This window comes from Martes martes (assembly GCF_963455335.1).
Source record: "Martes martes genome assembly, chromosome: 3".
NCBI classification, from domain to species: Eukaryota; Metazoa; Chordata; class Mammalia; order Carnivora; family Mustelidae; genus Martes; species Martes martes.
In genome coordinates, this window is record NC_137890.1 from 181,183,845 (window position 1) to 181,204,654 (window position 20,810).

The 20,810-nt window shown below is 36.6% G+C and overlaps 1 protein-coding gene across 2 annotated transcripts in view; it reads left to right on the forward strand.

The window, feature by feature from the left end:
- Positions 1-20,810, forward strand: part of RAPH1 (Ras association (RalGDS/AF-6) and pleckstrin homology domains 1) — a 96,766-nt gene that overhangs the window by 28,951 nt on the left and 47,005 nt on the right. For both annotated transcript variants that reach the window (XM_080798129.1, XM_080798128.1), the window contains exons 2-4: positions 10,988-11,107; positions 15,376-15,481; positions 16,173-16,678. In XM_080798129.1, the coding sequence (XP_080654255.1) occupies positions 10,988-11,107; positions 15,376-15,481; positions 16,173-16,678 (732 nt within the window). The remainder of the gene's footprint in view (positions 1-10,987; positions 11,108-15,375; positions 15,482-16,172; positions 16,679-20,810) is intronic.

A 20,810-nucleotide genomic window follows, 5' to 3' on the forward strand; every position in this document is an offset into this window, starting at 1 on the left:
TAGGGTATATTTTGATTAGAAGTTGTACCCCAAATTTTTTAGAAGAAAAAACCCTATGTGTATACAAAAAAAGGTTAGATACAATGAAGGATAAAATATGATTGTAATAATGAAGGTTCAAAAAAGATTATTTTTTTTTCATGAAAGGTACTGTTAAGATAAACTAGTTAAAAAACCTTAAAAGAGGAGAGGGTAAAAGTTAAAAAAAAATTAGAAAAAGAAAAAAATTAAATTAAAAAAATTAAATTAACTGCAAGAATAAAGAGTCATGGGGAGAAAGCCATGAATTCCATGCTTTACTTTTTCCTCCTCTAGAATTCCACTGTTCTCCTTGGTAAGTGAACTTGGTCCTGGCTGGATTTCTTGCTGATCTTCTGGGGGAGGGGCCTGTTGTAGTGATTCTCAAGTGTCTTTGCCCGAGGCGGAATTGCACCGCCCTTACTAGGGGCCAGGCTAAGTAACCCGCTGGGGTTCACTTCCGGGAGCTTTTGTTCCCTGAACGCTTTCCGTAGAGTTCTGGAGGATGGGAATGAAAATGGCGGCCGCCTAATCTCTGGCCCGGTTGGAGCCGAGAGCTTGGGGCCCCACTCCTCAGTGCGCCCTCAGAGAAAAGCGCTCAATCACCCCCGTCTCCCTGGCCTCCAGCGGCGCTCCGAGCTCACCCGGCCTGTGACTGGTTCAAGGTAACCCCGAGCTGAGATCAATACAGTGCTGTGATCTAATCTGCAGCCCATAGTGAGATATTGGCAGTTATCCCAGTAATGTCCTTTATAGCTATATTTTTGTTTACATATTTTCTTCAGGTCCAGGATCCAGTCCAGGATCAAGCATTGCATTGAGTTGTCAGGTCTCTTTAGGTTTCCTTTATTATTTTTTTTTTAACTTTTATTTTTTTTATTTTTTTTTATTTTTAAGATTTTACCTATCCATTCGACAGAGAGAGACACAGCCGGAGATGGAACACAAGCGGGGGGAATGAGAGAGGCAGAAGCAGGCTTCCCCCTGAGCAGGGAGCCCGATACGAGGCCGATCCCAGGACTCCAGGATCATGACCCGAGCGGAAGGCAGACGCCCAACGACTTAGCCACCCAGGCACCCCATTTAGGTTTCCTTTAAATTAGAACACATCCTCAGCCTTTGTGTTTTGACCTTCATGTTGTGTAACCATAGGCCAATTATTTTGTAAAATGTCTTGTAATTTGATTCAGGTAATGCATGTTGTCAGGAATACCACAAAAAAGTGGCGCCTGGGTGGCTCAGTTGTTAAGCATCTGCCTTTGGCTCAGGTCGTGAGCCCAGGGTCCTGGGATCCCACCGTTGGGCTCCCTGCTCAGTGGAGAGCCTGCTTCTCCCTCTCCCTCTGCTGCTCCCCCTGCTTGTGCTCTCTCTTTTTCACTGTCTCTCTCAAATAAATAAGTAAATAAAATCTTAAAAAAAAAAAAAAAAAAGAATACCGCAAAATGGTAATGTATCTTCTCTGCATTATTTCTCAAAAAATATATGATGTGGGTTATAACCCAATGTTAGTGATGTTAAATTTTATCACTTGGTTAAGGCAGTGTCACCCAGTAATTTGTGGGGAGATATTTTAACGATATGTAAATAGTCTTATCAGATTTTCGCCCATGATTTAGAATCTATCAATGATTCTTATCCAAATCAGTTATTATAGTGGTCGCATATGGTGATCTTCTGTCAGTTCATCTGCGTCATTTAATTGGCATTCTGTGAGGAAGAGCTTTCTTTTCCCATGTATTTATTTATATCAGTATGGGTTCATGGATTCTTATTTTATTCAACAGGTTATCGTTTCTTCCTGTCATAATTGATTTTTGATGCCTAAATTGTCCCTTATTGGGTTCTGTGGATCCCCTTCCGGCTGGTTTCTGTATCCTTTTGACATGTCCCCATCTTTATTGACCACTTTCTGGCACAAGAAGATATTCTAGGATCTCATCTTACTTTTCGCCAACCCCAACCCTTGAGTCATTACTCCAAGGTTCTTAGTTACTTTTTGGGTAGAATGTGTATTTAGAAACTGAAAACTGGGTGCTAGTTATGGTAATTGAAATGTCATTGCTACTGGAATGTCATCGCTACTAGGCCCTTTGAGTGGACCTACCTACAGACACACTTAAATGTATATCTATCTTTATTCCTACCCCTTCTGTATTTCCTCTGTCTCTTTGAAACCTTGAGTTCATAATGATTCAAAATATAGTCAGGGGCACCTGGGTGGCTCAGTGGGTTAAAGCCTCTGCCTTCCGCGCAGGTCCTGATCCCAGCGTCCTGGGATTGAGCCCCGCATTGGGCTCTCTGCTCAGCAGGGAGCCTACTTCCCCTCCCCACCTCTGCCTGCCTCTCTGCCTACTTGTGATCTCTGACTGTCAAATAAATAAATAAATAATCTACAAAATATAGTCCAAATGGCTCCTAAGCCACAGGCTACTACTGTTTAGCACTCTCCCTCTAGTTGAAGCTGGAAGGTGCATGTACAATATCAGCTATCTCCAAAGATAACTGGTATGTAGGTAGTATAGCAGGAAAGGTCCTAAGTATGGAGCAGAATAAGCTACGTGAACATCTCTGGAAGCAGTCGTGGAAGCCCCATTTCTACAGGTAACTTGTAGTGACTGTGTGTTTCCTAGGACTACTATAACAACTTACCACACACTGGGTGGTTCAAAACAACAGAGATTTATTCTTTCACAGTTCTTGAACTTGGAAAGGTGGAATATAACAAAAGAATATTACACTTACTATTATTTTTTGTTTATTGGTTTATTTATTTATTTTAGTTCTCTGATTTCAGATTATGGTTTATGGTATACTGTATAACTAGTAATTTTAAGATCGATCATTAGAACTTCTTATTTATTTAGAATGTTAGGAGTTTCTTTGTAAACCATTGAACTTAGATTGGTTTTTTCACTTCAGTTGAGTTCCTGTTTGGGATTTAATAGATAAACAATATCCACTATTATGAAAAATCCAATGTAAATTAAGAAACAAATATGGTTCATTATTCTGTGAAGGGAATTCCTTTGCCAGGGGTGCATTTACATGCTTGTTAAATAAAACATTAAATTAACAAATCAGCTTTGATTTGATTTATAGCTTTCTTTAGACATAATAACTTCTGTCAACTGTTAAAAACAGTTCTTGGTTTGTTTTTTTTTATGCTTCTTTATGTGATCTTTAGTTACCTTAGAGTTAATGTATATGATAATGAAGAGGATGTGTTAGTTACATTTTGGGTTGTCAGAAACTGAAATACAAATAAAAGATTTATTATAAGGGGTGAGAATCACCTCCCCTAGTTTTTCTCTTTCCTCTTGGTAAGGAAAGATGGCCAACCCACAAACAGTACACCTTTCTTGTTTATTAGGGAGGTTTCGTTCTATGTAGAAACTACAAAACTTAGTTTCAGATGTCAGTTCACTCCCAGAAGACTAGGCCATGCAAGTTTCCTGGTGGCCAGTTTACTGAGACTGCTCCTATGAAGCCTTGGAATGACAAGTTCATTTCTTCCTTCTCAGTCCCCTTTCAACCCTTCAGAGACCATAGTTTCCTTTAAGCTTGCTTCATGCACAGACCTACAGAAGGAACTTTGTTCTTAGAGACTTTTTTCATCAAGATGCTTCAATGTTTACCATCTCTGCCACAGTTAGGATTAATTGAAATCATAGGGTGTGTTTTTTGCTACCTTTGTGTCCTGCACAGTACCTGGCATAATGCTGTTTGTAGGCAAAGTATTGGAAGTGTTGGACTCTAAGTCATACTTGGGCCATTTCTGTGGAGGACCACTAACCTTAACAGAGAAAACTTCAGTGATCGATTTACAAAAAGCAACTTTTGACATTTTAACTTATCTGCTCTATAAATTGATAAAATACAAAGTGATGTTTACTGAAAAGTAGGCACACAATGGAAAAGGATCCTCAGAAAAAGAACCTACTGTATCTGTAAAAAATAATATATAAATTCAAAAGAACTAAATTTTGGGAAAAATCAGTTTAAGGTTCTGTAATGCCAAACTAAGCTACCTATGTTAAATGTAATAACTACAGAAAAGAATGAATAATAAAATAAAACTAAAAATTTACATAAACATTTATCAGATTTCTTGGTTGGGAAGAATTTACTGACCAAAACAGTGCAAGACTTCTCCCAGAAAAGAATTTACACATTTGATAACTTAGAAAAATAAAAATTTTAGCAGTATCTTTAAAAAAGGAAAGAAAGAAAGAAAAAAAGCCCATCCAAAATTAAAAGATAAAACCTGAGGAAAATGTTGCTATACATACAACACACTTAATATCTTGATTCTGTGAAGAACTCGTGGAAATTCAGTTGGTTCATTCAATTCCCAATTTCCATTTGGGTAGTTTACAAATGATGCCATTTAGTTCACAGCAGAACTGTGTTCTGTGTTGAAGAGTTGTAGGTCAAGAGAAAAGTCAATCAAGCACACCTCTCTCTGGGTGCCCTAGTCAGATGAGCAGTTAATGGTCCCCCGCCCCCCACAGTTCTCACTTCATTTTATATTATATTGTGTCCTATTTCTCTCCTTTTCTTTCTCTGCTCTGACTTCCTCCCTCCTCCTTTTGATGAGTCTTCTTCCTCTCTTTGTGCCTTACTAATTTTAACAGAGTTTTTTTTTTCTTACTGTTTCTTTTGTCTGATTTAGGTTTCCTTCCTCCTGCTTTATTTTACAAGAGTTGTATCTTGTACAGTTGAGGGGCACTCCTTGAACCTGGAAGTCTTTATAGCCTCCCTTCTCTAGTGCCTGTTTTTCTTTGGAATTATTTATCAGAGTAGAGCAGCTTAGGAGGTTTCCCAAAAGCTGTTTTTGTGATAGAATTACTGAATGTAACTGGGCATAAAGAACTAAAAATTATAACTAAATGAATAACTCTCAGAAGAATCATGGAACTGTGGTAATGAGGGTATGTTAATAAAGGGATCTTGTCACTGCCTAATTTCTTAATGGGCTTTGGGTGTATGTGTCTTACTTTGCCTTTAACCAAGTTGTGGTTGTGTGAAACTGCATTAATTTTGTCTTGCAAGTTCTCTTGGTAATTAGAACACAACACACTGCAGCAGTTGTCAGACTTCAGTAGGCGTAAGGAATACCTGGGGTGACTTGTTAAAAATGTCCCAGGATCCTGGAAATTAGTATTTGGTAGATCTTAGGCCTTTTTAAAACTGACTTTACAAGAAGCACGCCAGATAATTTTTTTTTTAAGATTTTATTTATTTATTTGACAGAGATCACAAGTAGGCAGAGAAAGAGAGAGAGGGAAGCAGGCTCCCTGCTGAGCAGAGAGCCTGATGCCGACTCGATCCCAGGACTCTGAGATCATGACCTGAGCGGAAGGCAGCAGCTTAACCCCCACCCAGGTACCCCACCCCAGATAATTTTGATAGAGGTCATCAGCAGACCCAATTGGAAATACTTTGCCATACAGCATCGAGTCCAGACTCCATTTATATGGCTTATAATTTTGCCCCTAATTCCTCTCCAGCCCCCATTCTCCCTTGGGTCTATACCACACATCTTTTGCATTAGAAATGTTAAAGAGTTCTCAACATGTCTTACTTTGTCACAGCTTTATACCCTCCCACATACTGGTCTCTCCGCCTAAAACACCCTTCCTCTTCTCTACTTTTGCACATTCATTCTTCAGGTCTAAACTGAAGCATCATCCCTTTCTTTTGTCTTCAAACTGTTAAACTATAGTCATATAACATACCTCTGTCATTGCACTTAACACTTTTATGATTGTTCGTTCCCTTGTCTGTCCTCTGATAGATTATATATTCATTTTTTTAAGATTTTTTTTTTGTCAGAGAGTGCACAAGCAGGGGGAGCGGGAAGCGGGGGGAGAAGTGGGCTCCCCACTGAGCAAGGAGCCTGATGGGGGACTCAATCCCAGGATCCTGGGATCACGACCTGAGCCTAAAGCAGATGTCTAGCTAACTGAGCCACCCAGGTGTCCCTAGATTATATATTCCTTAAAGACAGAGGTTATCATGTCCAACTCTATTCCCCCAGCATCTGGTATACAGTAGATGTACAGCAAATATCAAATCTTCTCTTGCTTCTTTGGAATATTGAGCACATTAGACCCAGAGAAATGCTCTAGTAGCACTTTGCACTCCTCCTGCATTCTGAGAGTTTTCATGTGGCTTTAAGTATACTTATTTTTTTTTACAAAAAGTAATTATTTTTGAATTGTTAAGAGGACAAAAAGAGGTCAGTAATAAATAAGGCACCCTCATTCAATACCATGTATTTTTCTTGCCACTGTCTAACTATTTGGCTTGTGTAAGTTGTATTTCCTGAGGACTTCAGTTTGCATTTCTATAATTATCTCTGCATAATATTTACAGTAGCCTTCTGTTTGCCTTCCCCTTCTCTAATAACTCTTACACAGGCATTGTGTCCTCTGACTAAAATACCATTTCTCTCCCTACCCCTTCACTTCTGTGTTTAAGAATATGGTTGCCTCCCGGAGGAAAGAATAGACTTGGCTCTCAAGGTTATCTGGCCTTAGTGCTTGACTTTTAAAAGCTCTCTTTTTCCTCTTCTCTTATTTGAGCCAATCTCATGACAGTTTACAAACACAGACTTTCTCCTTTGCTCTTTATAATTTCCCCTACCTGGAATATATTTATTCAAATTATTAAGCCCTACTCTAAGCCCATCCTTCTTTATAAAGATCACCATTCTGTCTCACAGTGAGGAAACTGAGTAGTAAACCAAAATATCTCCCAGGAGGAAGGCTAATAGGGAAAATATGCTGAATAATTAGCTTCATAGAAAATATAGTGGAAATAATATTGTTTTATACTAAGGCATACTAAATGGATAGTTTTGTTACATGTAGTGGAGCTTGTCATATGTAACCTTTAACCTGTAATAATTGAAGCACAATTATTAACTGTTATGTGTGAAATGAAACAGTCGGCATATAAATAGTGGTGGATCATTCCACCTTTATTTGTCTTTACTTTATGAAAAAAGTAAATGTAAATTACTTTAAAATATTAGTTTCCTGCAATCCGATTATTCTGTAATAAACATAGGATTTTGAAATAATCAGGTTAACTAACACTTTTCATTACCTGAATCCTAATAACCCTTCCTCATTTTTTTTCCAGTTGGATATTTACTGGCATCTCTCAGTCTGTCTTCAAAAGAGAATTCACGGGGCGCCTGGGTGGCTCAGTGGGTTGAGCCTCTGCCTTCGGCTCAGGTCATGATCCCAGGGTTCTGGGATCAAGTCCCGCATCGGGTTCTCTGCTTCGCGGGGAGCCTGCTTCCTCCTCTCTCTCTCTGCCTGCCTCTCTGCCTACTTGTGACCTCTGTCTGTCAGATAAATAAATAAAATCTTAAAAAACAAAAACAAAACAGAATTCACATCCTCTCAACCCCCAGGCTGCTCCAAGGAACAGCAGGCAGGACAGTGGCTGGAAGGGAGAGTGGGATGAAAGATCAGAGAGGTTCCTGAAGGCCAGGATCATCCAGGGTGTTCTTGATCTGCCATTGACTGTGGATTTTATTCTGTATTCATTAAGTGCGCCCTTTGGGAAATAAACCTTTTCATTTGTGTTAGGGTACATTCATTCTTTCAGGACATAGTTTCCCTCAGATGTAATGGAGAAGGGAATTAAAGTGAAACTTTAATATATTCCCCCCACTACCACCAAGTACCTAATCTAATAGTCATAGGATAATTTAATAATATTTGGACAAGTAGGTATTATGGTTTCTTTGGGCCTATTTCAACATCATTATGGAAAAGCATCATATTAGAAGCTATTCTTTTAAATCCAAATTATTTTAAAAATAAGATAAGTTCTATTTTCTTTTCCTTAATTTTTTCTTTCCCTTTGGAGGGACAGTTGACTATTTTATTATTTTATTTGCAGTTTCTGCTGTCGTCATTTCTAGTCAGGGCATTTCAGATTTAGAATTGTCATCTAATTGGAGGCAGGTATCAATATGTAATAGAGGTTAAATTTCTGTACCAGTTTTGCTGATTTTAACAGTACACAGTGTGTAAGAAAACTTGGGGATGCTCTCATTTGGTGTGTGTAGTAATCAGAAATTATGTCATTTAAATAAGGATCAACTTCAGCTTCTAGAGAAGGGAGACTGCTATTTTAGGGTACAGATCTGTTAAGAAATGTTGTAGGACCTAAATTTTTATTGGAAAAGTCTCTGAGTAAGTGTCTTAATTTTTATAAAATAACCAACATGGTGACAAATTCAAGAATGGAAAAAGTTAACAAAGGTTACATAAATAGTAAAAGTCAAATTTTATTGTTTTATGCAAAATAATATTATTTTGATATTTTAATATTTAATATTTTGAATTGCTTCAGAATTTTCATTTATTTTATGATTCTCCATTATTACTCCCTAGCCATATTTTCATCTACTTTGATGTGCAGTAGTCTAGATAAAATAAAATTATTAATGAAAATATTTAAAGAGATATTTAAAAATCCAAATAATTACTGGGTTTGAATAATAGGAAAAAACTCAAAAAACGTACCAGTCTTTGATGTGGACTCTGTAGTTCATTTAGCACTGTAATAACTCAAAATACATTCATTTTGAACTTTTGCATATGCTCTGCAAAATTATATGCAAAATCATATTCCTATTTCATTCTTTGCAGTATGGCCTCTTCCTTACAGACATTTATAATGTGTGCTCAGAATGGAAGTGCAGGCATAAGTATCATTGTTTCAAAGCAGAATTCCTCCTAGAATATTTTAGCTTCTGGGTTATTCCAGTATGTTTAGTTTTAAAGATTAGGGAGGAAGAGGAAGTTGACTTTTAAAATTTCCAGTTCTGTTGCTTGTTGGCCTTCACTATGAAGACTGGATATTCCTACTCTTAGATGTTCTCAGACTGGCAACTATTATATGAGTAATTAAGTTACCTAGTCAGATGAGGTTTTTCTTTGTACTAACATTTTATATTTCCTGGGTAGAACAATGATAATGGTATCAGGTTTCTATTGAGATAGTTCTGTAAATAGTTCATTAATGAATAAGAATCCTAGAACTAGTACAACACAAATGAATTATAAAAACCAAATCTCTTTAAGAGTCAAATTGTGATTTGGGGAATTGGTGGATATATTTTCCATTTGTCAAGAGAATTCCCTGAATTATACATGCTTTGAGTAGTGAAATTAAGAAAGGAGAATTACTAGTTTACATTAGAGATATTGATAAGCTGTGTTTTTTTGTAGTATTAAGCTTAAGAAAAGTATTTCTGTTAAGTGATTAAATGGGATATGATCTGATTTTCCATGTCTTTAGAACTAAGTTCAGTTTGATTTTTTTTTTTTTTAAGATTTTATTTATTTGTCAGAGAGAAAGAGAAGGAAAGAGCACAAGCAGGGGGAGTGGCAGGTAGAGGGCCCTGGGATCATGACCTGAGCCAATTTGACTGACCGAGCCACCCAGTTCAGATTGATTTTGTGACACTGTTTGACCCTTTCTGCAGAATTTTATATGGTAAAATAAGGTTTAACATTTAGCTTCATGACATCCCATTAGATAATTAAATTCCTCACATAGCTCATAACCACATTTTAAGGATCACAATTACTTCTGTTGGTTGTTGCTTTGAGGTGTAATATGTGTGTACGAATTCTTATTTGAGATTAAGGATATCTTTAATCTCTGAGGAATTTTTTTAAACAAATAGGCAGGTAGTATTTCAGATAGTACCTGGATCCACTGGAACAAAATTTGTATTTCAGAAATGTGAGTCAAGAATGGAATGCAGAATGATAATATTCATTGTATCCCTGGGAAAGATAATAGATATTATTCCAAGTTGAAGGGAAAGGATTTGTGGTCAAATTAATTTGGAATATCTTGGTTTAAGCAAATGTAGGCTTTACTAAAGATTTCTCAGAGAGAGACAAACCAAGAAACAGACTCTTAGCTATAGAGAACAAACTGATAGTTACCAGAGGGGATAATTACCAGAGGGGAGGTTGGTGAGGGGATGGGTGAAATAAGTGATGGGGATTGAGGAGTGCCCTTGTGATGAGCACTGAGTAATGTATGGAATGGTTGAATCACTACATTGTATATCTGAAACTAATATAATACTGTATGTTAACCATATTGGAATTTAAAAAAAAGATTCTCAGTGCCTTTAATACTGAAATATTTTATATTAATCAGGTTAATCTTTAAGAACTTTTAAGTATCTGGTCAGTCATTGATCCTACTTTGTTTTGTGTAATCTTTTCTTCCCTTCACAAAACAATATACAGATTCCATGTCAGGTATCACATAATTAATGAGAAGAAAGAAAATTACTTCTTCTTTTCAAGACTTATACTTGAAGAGTAATTACATATAGGAAATTTTAGTTCTGGTTCCTTGGATTTTGTCAGAACTGATGAGAAAGTAAAGTAGAAAGAACGCTATGAGAGGAGGAACAGACTAAACTAGATTAACAATTTTGTCTTTTCTCTGAAGTGATTCTCGAACTAAGGTTTTGCAAGATACATACTTACTTGTATTAAATAGATTGTTGCAGAATAAGTGAGATAATAATGTGCTGGATTGAAGTCTTAAAATTATTTCTCTGTGCTTTTGGGGGCGTTACAGAATCTGTTAGTGGAGGAAACCGCACTACTATGATATCCTTCGGTTATTGAGAGGGCTCTGCAATTTTAAAATTATTGTTACTTGTGATTCTGGTCGTAATCTGATACAGTCTTTTCTTTCACAATTTCCTAAAAATTTGAGACATAGTTACTCATTCCTACTCGCTTGTCAACCCTGTCTCCATTAATGACTTCTAATTTCCTTGTATAATATAATCTCTGGTTTGGAAGATTTGACTCCAGAGAGTTACAATTTATATCAGAGCATGTGCTGCATAATTTTTCAAGTTTAACCTGTTAAACTTCATTCTACCTAAATGCCTGTATTTCAGATGGATCAGCTATCAGATGAAGAAATTGACCATGGAGCTGAAGAAGACAGTGATAAGGAAGATCAGGACCTGGACAAAATGTTTGGGGCCTGGCTAGGGGAGCTGGACAAACTCACTCAGGTTAGAAATAGTGCTTGAAAAATTGTTCGAGGATTTCAAGCCATCACTGTGTGCTAAAAATTTACTGTGTAGACATAGGGATATAAATATAGGTTCCATTTTTAAATACTGCTAAAGAGAAAATGTCCAAACCTTTAACAAGTAAGTAAACGTTAACTCTAGAACACGAAGTATTATATGGTTATTTAAAGGAGTCTCAAAACAAAACAGAACAAACTTAAGACAGAGGTTCTCTTCCTCTGGAGGGATTATTTGAGATTGCTTGCTAAAAAGGTTTAAAACGCAAAATCTAAAAGTCTAAATTTTAGCGACTCTTATTTCATAACTTAATATATGCGAATATTTACTACATTTTACATTTTACGATGTAAGTAATAGCCTCACGTGCAAGTATTTTCTATCCTATAATTCTAGAATACTGACAAAATTTCATTTCTGGCTGCATTTTAAAACCATGGCAAAGCTTTTTTTTTTTTTTATGGCAAAGCTTTTTTATCTTGTTTTACTGGATCTTCTGTTTTTAAAAAAGGTAGAATAGTAACTCTATGCTATTTCACTGCAGATGGCTTTTCTGCTGGTTTGGTATGTTTATTCTTCCCAGTACTTTAAATTCCTTGCCATATAATGTGAAGAGCCACTCACCAAAAAAGTTGGCTTGTAAACTAATACTGTGACTGTTTTTGTTTTGTTTTTGTTTTTGTTTTTGTTTTTTTTATTGTATAAATGTGTCTTTAGAAACAAAACATATTAACCACTGGGTAATGGTGGCTCACTGCTAACAAGTTGCTTTTTACACTTAAGATGTTTCCAAAAAATGTTTTATGTACTTTATTAGTGGCTAATAAAGCTTGTTTCATTATTTTTGTTTACTACAAAGTGTCATCTGTGCACCCACTCATATCACACATACGTTGTTAATGGGATTTTCAGCTTTATAGTATATCAAGTTTATGTTTTAAGTGGTTAATGAGTCTTTTAAAATCATTTGTAAAGTTTTTGTGTGTTTGCATTTTCTTGGAAGAAGGTTTAGAGCTTTTACCAAATTCTCATGATACTCGCTCCACACTCTCTACACCACCCCACCCCCACACACAAAAAGTTTAAAAACCACCTACTAGGTTACCATTTCTTGGTGTCAAGGAGTATTTCTTTTGTTCTCCCAGCTCTGTGGGCACAGCGGGTAATTATAACAAGTATGTTTATTTGAACTGGTAAATAGACTGAATCTTAGTATGTCCTCAATTATATTCAAGTTATTTAACAGAAAATATTAAACCTACCTATTATTTTTCATTTCCACTGGGAGAAGCATTGGGACTTAAATTGCAGCAGAAGAACAGGGTTTGAGGTTGAAGAATTTCCTATTTTGTGAAACACTGAAATAAGGCAGTGAATGATTGTGGATCCTCTTCATATGATAGCTTTGAAAACTGGTTGGACACTGAATGGATTCCTTTTATCTTGCGACAAATGAATAAAGAAGGCACAAATATAATTTAATTCCATGATTCTACAGACTGTCTAGCATTCTTTTTTATTTGAAATCCATTTGATAATTATAAATAGAAGTTAAAGTTTTAAAAGGATGTTCTTAATATTTACAAATTTATTTAAATATACACTACTGACCTTTTTCCTGAATTTCTCTGTTATAAGCCGCTTATATTCTTTATTATAGAGAGGAAGAGGAAAAGTGTCATTTAAAAGGGTGGCAAGGTAACTTACAAGATACTCTGTCCTGAAGTACAGTATAATTCTAGACTTATCATAGGCAGTATCATAGCTGGGTTACAGTTTGTCCTCATCTTAATAGAGCTTGAGAAGAACAAGGATATTCCATCATTGTCTGAAGTTGTAGCCACTCTCTGTTAAGATCTTGGGTCTTGAGACTTCCAGGGAAGATGGGAAAGTAGGAAGATTCTTACCTCACACTGTATCTCATGAATACAACTAGTTAACCCCCACCTCAGTGTAATGACCCAGAAAATGACCTAAAGACTGGAAGAACAAACTTTCCACAGCTAAATATCAAGAAGGAAGAAGGGCAAAGACACGAAGGAAGGGCATCCTGGGCATATAGAGGAGAGAGGAACAGACTCAGATAAGGGAGACTGCATGGGGACGATGTATCCCCCTAACATTTGGCTTTGAAAACTAGCCGGACCAAATTTTCCTTATCTTCTTACAATCAGTGAGACTCAATACCTGGAACTTTAAAAATCAGTGGGGTTGGAACTGGACACAGTCACAGCAAAAGAGCTAAATAAAACAGAGGTAAATAATATGCCCAATAGACAATTTAAAGTAATGGTCATAGAGATACTCACTGGACTTGAGAAAAGAATGAAGGATCTCAGTGAGACCCTCAACAAAGAGATAGAAAAAATGAAAACCAATCAGAGATGAAGAATCCAATAACTGAAATTTAAGATACAGTAGATGGAATAAATAGTAGAACTGGAAGTAGTACAACAGATCAGTGACATGGAGGACAGAATAATGGAAATCAATCAAGCTGAAAAGAGAGGAAAATAATAATAAAAAATGAAATTAGACTTTGGGAACTCAGTGACACCATCAAGTGTAATAACATTTGCATTTTAGGGATCCCAGAAGAAGAGCGAGAAAGGGGCAGAAAACTTACTTGAAGAAATAATAGCTGAAAAACTTCTCAAATCTGGGGAAGGAAACAAGAATCCAGATCCAGAGGCACAAAAAGCCCCCAACAAAATCAATCCAGGGAGGTCCACACCAAGATACATAGTACTTAACATGGCCAAAAGTAGTGATAAAGACAATTTTAAAAGCAGCAAGAGAAAAGAGTTACAAGCAAGGGAAACCCCATAAGGCTATCAACTGATTTTTCAGTGGAAACTTGGCGGGCCAGAAGGGAATAACATGATATGTTCAAAGTGCTGAAAGGAAAAAAAACGTGCAACCAAGAATATTCTGTCCAGCAAGGCTGTCGTTCAGAATAAGAGAGAGTTGACCAGACAAACGAAATTTAAAGGAATTCATGACCATTAAGCAGGTCTATGAGAAGTACTAAAGGGGACCCTTTGAGTGGGAAACCATAAATAGGAATAAGGAAAGTAGGAAACACAAAAGCAGTAAAATAAGTATATTTCTAAAAATCAGTCAAGGGACTCACAAAATAGAAGGATGTAAAGTATGATACCATATACCTAAATTGTGAGGGGCAGAGGAGTAAAGAATGGGTTTAAACTTAAGTGACCATCAACTTAATATAGACTATTATATGCAGATGTTATGTACAAACCTAATACACAAATCAAAAACCAGTAATAGATAGGCAAAGAATAAAGAGAAAAGGATCCAGGGCACCTGGGTGGCTCAGTTGGTTCAGCATCTGCCTTCAGCTCAGGTCGTGATCCCAGGGTCCTCAGATCAAGTTCCGCACCAGGCTCCCTCTCCCTCTGCCTGCAGCTCCCCTACTTGTGTCCTCTCTCTCTTCTCTCTGTCAAATGAATAAGTAAAATCTTTAAAAAAAAAAAAAAAGAAGAAGAAGAAGAAAGAGAGAGAGAGAGAGAAAGGGATCCAAGTAATCATTAAAGAAAGCCGAAAACAAACAAACAAACCGCCAAAAAACTGACTCCAAACTATAGAAAAAAAATTGATGGTTAACAGAGGGGAGGGGGAACGGTATAATGAGCACTAAGTAACATATAGAATTGTGGAATCACTGTATTGTACACCTGAAACTAATATAGTAGTGTAGATTAACTAGAATTAAGATGAAAAAAATTTTTAATAAAAATAAATACGTAAATACAAAGGAAAAACTGATCTTGGACCTCACTCATTTTGAATTCAGAATTGTGCCTTATCTTCAGGGTACTTCATGCCAAGAAAGAGACTGACCAAAATCAAATCCCCTTGAGGAAAGAGATAACAGAATTCTCTGCATTGTTCCTTTCTATTTTGTATCTTACCATGCCTATATTCATATATTTAGCTTATAGTGAATTTATGTAAAATGAGCTCAGTTGCTATACTTTATGTATTTGGAAAGACGCTCACTCCAAACTAGGATGGTCTTAAATGCCTTAAGTAAGCATTTACCTAAAAATTGAAGCAACTATAACCAAAATAACATGAAAAACAATTATGCTCGTCCTTAAAACTAGAATCTAAACTTTGGTTTTATTAACTATTATATGACAGTTCACCTAATCAAATAACAAGCTTTATTTCTCTTTTTTATCATTGAAACCTGAAAATAATATGACTTATTAAACTTTCTTTAGAGTTTGGATTCTGATAAGCCCATGGAACCAGTAAAAAGATCTCCTCTTCGTCAGGAAACAAATATGGCCAATTTTTCTTATCGATTCTCCATATACAACTTGAATGGTAAGATGTAACTGGAAATAAAATGTAAAAATCATCACAGAAAAATACCAAACTGGAACATAACTGAAATAGTTTTCTAGTTACTAATAACTGACAAAGTACATGCTCAAGTGGTACCCCGTGACAAACTTACTTTCACTGTTGTATTTTCATTGGAATAAAGTCCAGTGAAATTACTTGTTAGTAAGTTTTAAAATCGGCCCCTCTGGCCTTTATTTAATGTATTCTGCCTAATTAACTTTCTAATATTTGGAATTGACATAAAAATCTGTAATTTTTTAGGCTTTACATTTTTCTCTCTATGCTCCCAGCTCTTTAAGTATTAACAGCTCTACCAGGGCACTGATCATATTAACAACAGAAAGCCTATGATAAAAAGTTGCATGGGGGATGTGGCTAAAACCCCATAGGACAATATATGATCTTTGCATTATTTTTAATCTTTCAACTCACAGTGTTATCCTCCACTGATTACTACAAATCTTAAAAGATGGACTATTTGCCTTTAAAAATTTCTCTGTTGAATTTAAAACAAAAAACCTCTTAGAAATAGTGTATTCGATAGGCTTTAGGCCCAGTAAGATAAATTTTCTTGCTTCTTCACTTGCATTCATTGACAGATTTATAAGAGAATGTATGAATTCTGATTCAGTGTATTCTGGAAACATCATGTACGTATTGTTCATTGCAGAAGCTCTGAATCAGGGAGAAACTGTGGATCTGGATGCCCTGATGGCCGATCTTTGCTCCATAGAGCAGGAGCTCAGCAGTATTGGTGCAGGAAATAGTAAGCGTCAAATCACAGAAACAAAAGCCACTCAGAAACTACCTGCTAGCCGACATACATCAAAACATGGCACTTTGAAAGGATTGTCTTCTTCATCTAACAGGATAACGAAACCACCACATGCCAACTACTCTCTGGATGACATCACTGCACAGTTAGAACAGGCTTCCTTGAGCATGGATGAGGCTGCTCAGCAGTCTGTACTAGAAGATACTAAGCCCTCAGTAACTAATCAGCACAGAAGAACAGCGTCAGCAGGCACAGTGAGCGATGCCGAAGTGCGCTCTATTAGCAACTCCTCTCGCTCCAGCATCACCTCTGCGACCTCCAGCATGGACTCTTTGGATATTGATAAAGTAACACGCCCTCAAGAACTGAATTTGACACATCAGGGGCAGCCAATTACCGAGGTAGGTAGATGAAACTTTTTTTCCTGCTATTTTAGTACTTTAAAAAGGAAGGAATGGTATTTTTAATTAACTTATTTTTTCTACATTTAAAATTTGTCAGGATCCTTCTGAACTAAGTTTTAAAGTCACTACAGAAGGAATATGTTACCAGATACAGCAATGTCAGTGATTAAGAGAGTTTCTTCATTTTATTCTTAGGCTATTTGAAGCCCTTGAATTAATATCAGTTGTTTCATCTGATTAAAACTTGAAATGTGGTTTATACTTGATAACATTTTGCAAAGCTGTTGTAATTGTTATAATAGTAACTCCTGTTTAGTGTACATTTATTATAAAACAACAACTTAAGAAAAAAAATGCCTACCACCGCTATAGTCCTCCAGGATTCTATTTTATTATCAAAGATTCACAGTACTGTAGTGGAAAGAGCCACTGGGCTTGGAATCAGAAAACTGGGTTCCAGGTGTTCCCTTTGCCACTTACTACCCACCAGACCTTAAATGAGTGATTCAGCCTCTGCAAACATCAATTTCTCATAAGTAAAATGGGTCTAATAGTATGTGGTCTAATCCTCATATGGTGGTTCAGGTTATCAAAAGTGATAATATATTATGTGAACAGGTTTTTAAAGGACAGAGTTCTGGATGTGATGGGGTGAGGGCAAGGAAATGAATTTGTGTTCAAATAACTTTAGCAAAAGCTGAGTTTGGTGTAGGTAGATTCTTTATCGAATATTTTTGTCAAGAAGAAGGCAATATTGTTACAGGGTAGCAGCAAGAAAGAAGATCAATATGGGTAAAATAAAGCCAGCCTTCTGTTCAGTTTATGTTTACAATCCTGTCTACCACAGGGTAAAGTAATCTATTTATGAATGATCAATACTAAGGTAAAATCTTGTAAAACATAGTTTAAAGAATTACAGAGAAATTTAAAATTTACACCTGTTACTCAACATTATTAATTTTTCCCCCATGGATTTAATTTAATTTCATTAGATTAATTTCCATCAGTTAGTAACTCTGTACCCATTAATGTACTCAGTTTGTTCTGGGCACTGTGAAACATAAAAGAAGCATGAATCATGGTGGTTTGGAGATAAATATGAGTTTAACTACTTGTGAAGAAAAAGTATATCAATGTAAAAAAAATTTTTCACTTATTTAATATGAAGGTCATCTAAGTGGTATATATTCTGTAAAGAACTTAAAAATTTTTTTCTCTTGTATGATACCTAGGGATTATATTTAACACCAGCTATATAGTATGTGTCATTTAGGTCTTTTAGATTTACTTGTTGGGATATGAGCAATTTTTTTTTTAGGGGTTTGCTTTCTTGGTTATTCTTTGTTTTGTATGTTGATATTCCTTCTTTCTAATCAGATTATTTTGAGTTGGGTCAAGATGCATGAGGTCAGGTGTCCTCTCCCAGCAAACCCTTCAGTTGTGACCTAGTGGTATTCGTGGACAAAGATACCAGTGTTACAGTGTTTAAAATAAAGTTCGGAGAATAAACCAGGAATAAAGCAGGAAAGGAATTGAAATCTTCTCTATCCGTCCTATTCTTTTGTCTTGTTTGGATGAGTAGAAAAGTGGGTTAGCAAACCTGAAGCTTGCTTTAGTGTACTTTTTTATGGATCTGGTCTGTTCTTCAAGAAAACCAGTTGAGGCTTACTAGATCCCAAACCCATGTATCCAGTTGTCCCTACACTCGAATATAATCTCAAAGAAATATTTTAATTACTTTTGCATGTGTAGAGTTTAAAGGGTCAAAATAGTTCTGTGAGACTTGTTACAGAAAACGTTGCTCTACATGTGCAGACACATGCCATATCCTCTCAGAGGTCAGAACTTTCTACTCTTGGCTAATTCTCAGTGTTTTTAACTCTGTGTCATTAAACTGTATTTATATTGGTATTTCTTGATATTTTTCAGTTGTATGTGTTATCTACTGACTTCTCACTCTGGAAGATTGGGGTAAAGACACCTCTTCTTTAGACAGTTCCTCTCCCTTCTCCCCTTATGCTCCCCTGGCCTCCTAATATATTTTGGTTGGTTTACTATTCAGTTTTTATATTATCATGACTATGTACATGCAGTTTGGTACTAAACTATATGCTTTTATTATATTTCCTTTCTGCGACATTACATTTTACTTACCTGGAATTAATAATTGTCTTGAGATTTTAAATGTATAGGTTTTTGGTATGTTTATCACTGTTTCGACTCCAAACTTTCCCCAGTTAATTAAGTCTCTTAGTTCAAACAAAATTAGTGTTCTGTTAATATCTTAAAATTCTTTGCTGTCTTTCATAGTCTTTGCTTTAGTATCATTCTTAGGTCTTTTCTCTCAGGTATGTGAGCTTCTCCAGAGAATACAATTCCTCCATCCTCCTACATAGAGGGCATATGTCAGCTGTTCAGTGCTTTCGCAGCCCATTGGGGAAAGAAGGCTTGCAGTGTAAGGTGGTCCTCAGTGTTCAGTATGTGAACTTCCATCTAATCCTTTTAGGTCAGGATTTCTCAACATTGACTACTAACATTTTGGGCTAGATAATTCTTGTGGGAGCTACCTTGTGCCTTGTAAGACATCAGAAGCGTCATTGACATCTCTCTTGTCCACTAGTTGCCAGTAGTATACACACCTCCTTCAGTTGTGACAACTAGAAATGTCTCTAGACATTGCTGCGTGTTCCCCAAATGGCAAAAGTCTCCTGAGAGTCACTGCTTTAAGTAGAAAAGATTATTAGCAGGTCTGAACCCGTTTTCTTCATAGAAAATGATCTTGGGTGTTTTCCTTCTCCTGGCGTTTTTGGGTTTTTTTACTATAAACTTAACTAATATAGATGGTTTCCAGGTAATATTGTACACTATAAACTGACTCCTGATTAGTGAGTGCATATGGACCAGAAAGACTGTGAGTGAACTTAAAAGAAGCCTATGAAAAGACACAGACCTTTGTTTCCTGGTGTGAAATTTATCGGTTTTTAAGTGAACATAAATACATCCCTTGAGGGTTCCTGGAACCTGCACTCACTGGCTGTTAAAATATACTGCTGGTTCCTGTGGAGTACGAAGTTTCCCAAAGCCAGGGTGGTTTCTGTACTTACCGCCATGATTTTTGTGCCTTAGAATGGTGGGCCCAGAAAAGGCTCCCGGTGGCCTGTATAGATTCTTTTTAAAGATAGCATGTCTCATGCTAGCATGCTTTATCTTTCTGTAGAACTAAGTGAACTTGGTGCCAAGCTATGGCCTTTTGGGTCCTGTGAGTGACTATCAGTCTGAACCTGAGACCCCTGTTGGTCTGCGAGTAAAGGAAGGAATCTGTGAGTGAACTGCTTGCTTAAGTATGCTTTCAACCAATCCTCTGCTTTCATTCCCACCACCACTTCTATTGCTTCTGGAGACTTTTGAGGTTACATGATGGACATTGAGATGCCCTTCTGCTTTTCTCTAGTGTTGGCTTAACATTCAGCTTTCCTTGGGCCTAATAAGATGGTTACCACTCAGCCATATGTAACATAATCTCCTTTTCCTGTCTGCAGTCTCTTGACTTTGGTGTGCCCCAAGGTACAGTCCTGACTCCTTTTCTGTCTGTCTCCACTCTTCTTGTGAGCTTAAGCACTGACAACTCCCACATTTTAATACCCTATTTCATTTATCTAAGACACACCTTTTCCCCACATTTTAAAGCCCCTAAAACAATGGTTCTCAACTGGGAGCTATTTTGTCCCCCAGGGGACATTCTGCAGTTTCTGAAAACATTCTTGGTTGTCACTGATAAAAGGATGCTACTGATCTCTAGTGGGTAGAGGCTAAGGGTACTGCTAAAACCCTACAATGCACAGGATAGCCACCACAACAAAGAATTATCTGACCCAAAATTGTGCCAAAGTTGAGAGACCATGTTTTAGGAATAGGTGGCATCTGTCACTGTTAGCAAAGTGACAGTTCTCTGTGAAGTTTTCTTTTGACAGTTCCTGATAAAGATCAAGAAAGTATCAGCATTAAGTCATCTTAGCTTCGAAGAAATACAGTTATCTTTTGCCAGTACCTCTCCCCTGAACTCCAGGTTCATACATCCTATCTCTAATCAGTATCTCTATTTGGATGTCTAATAGGTAGCTCAAATTTA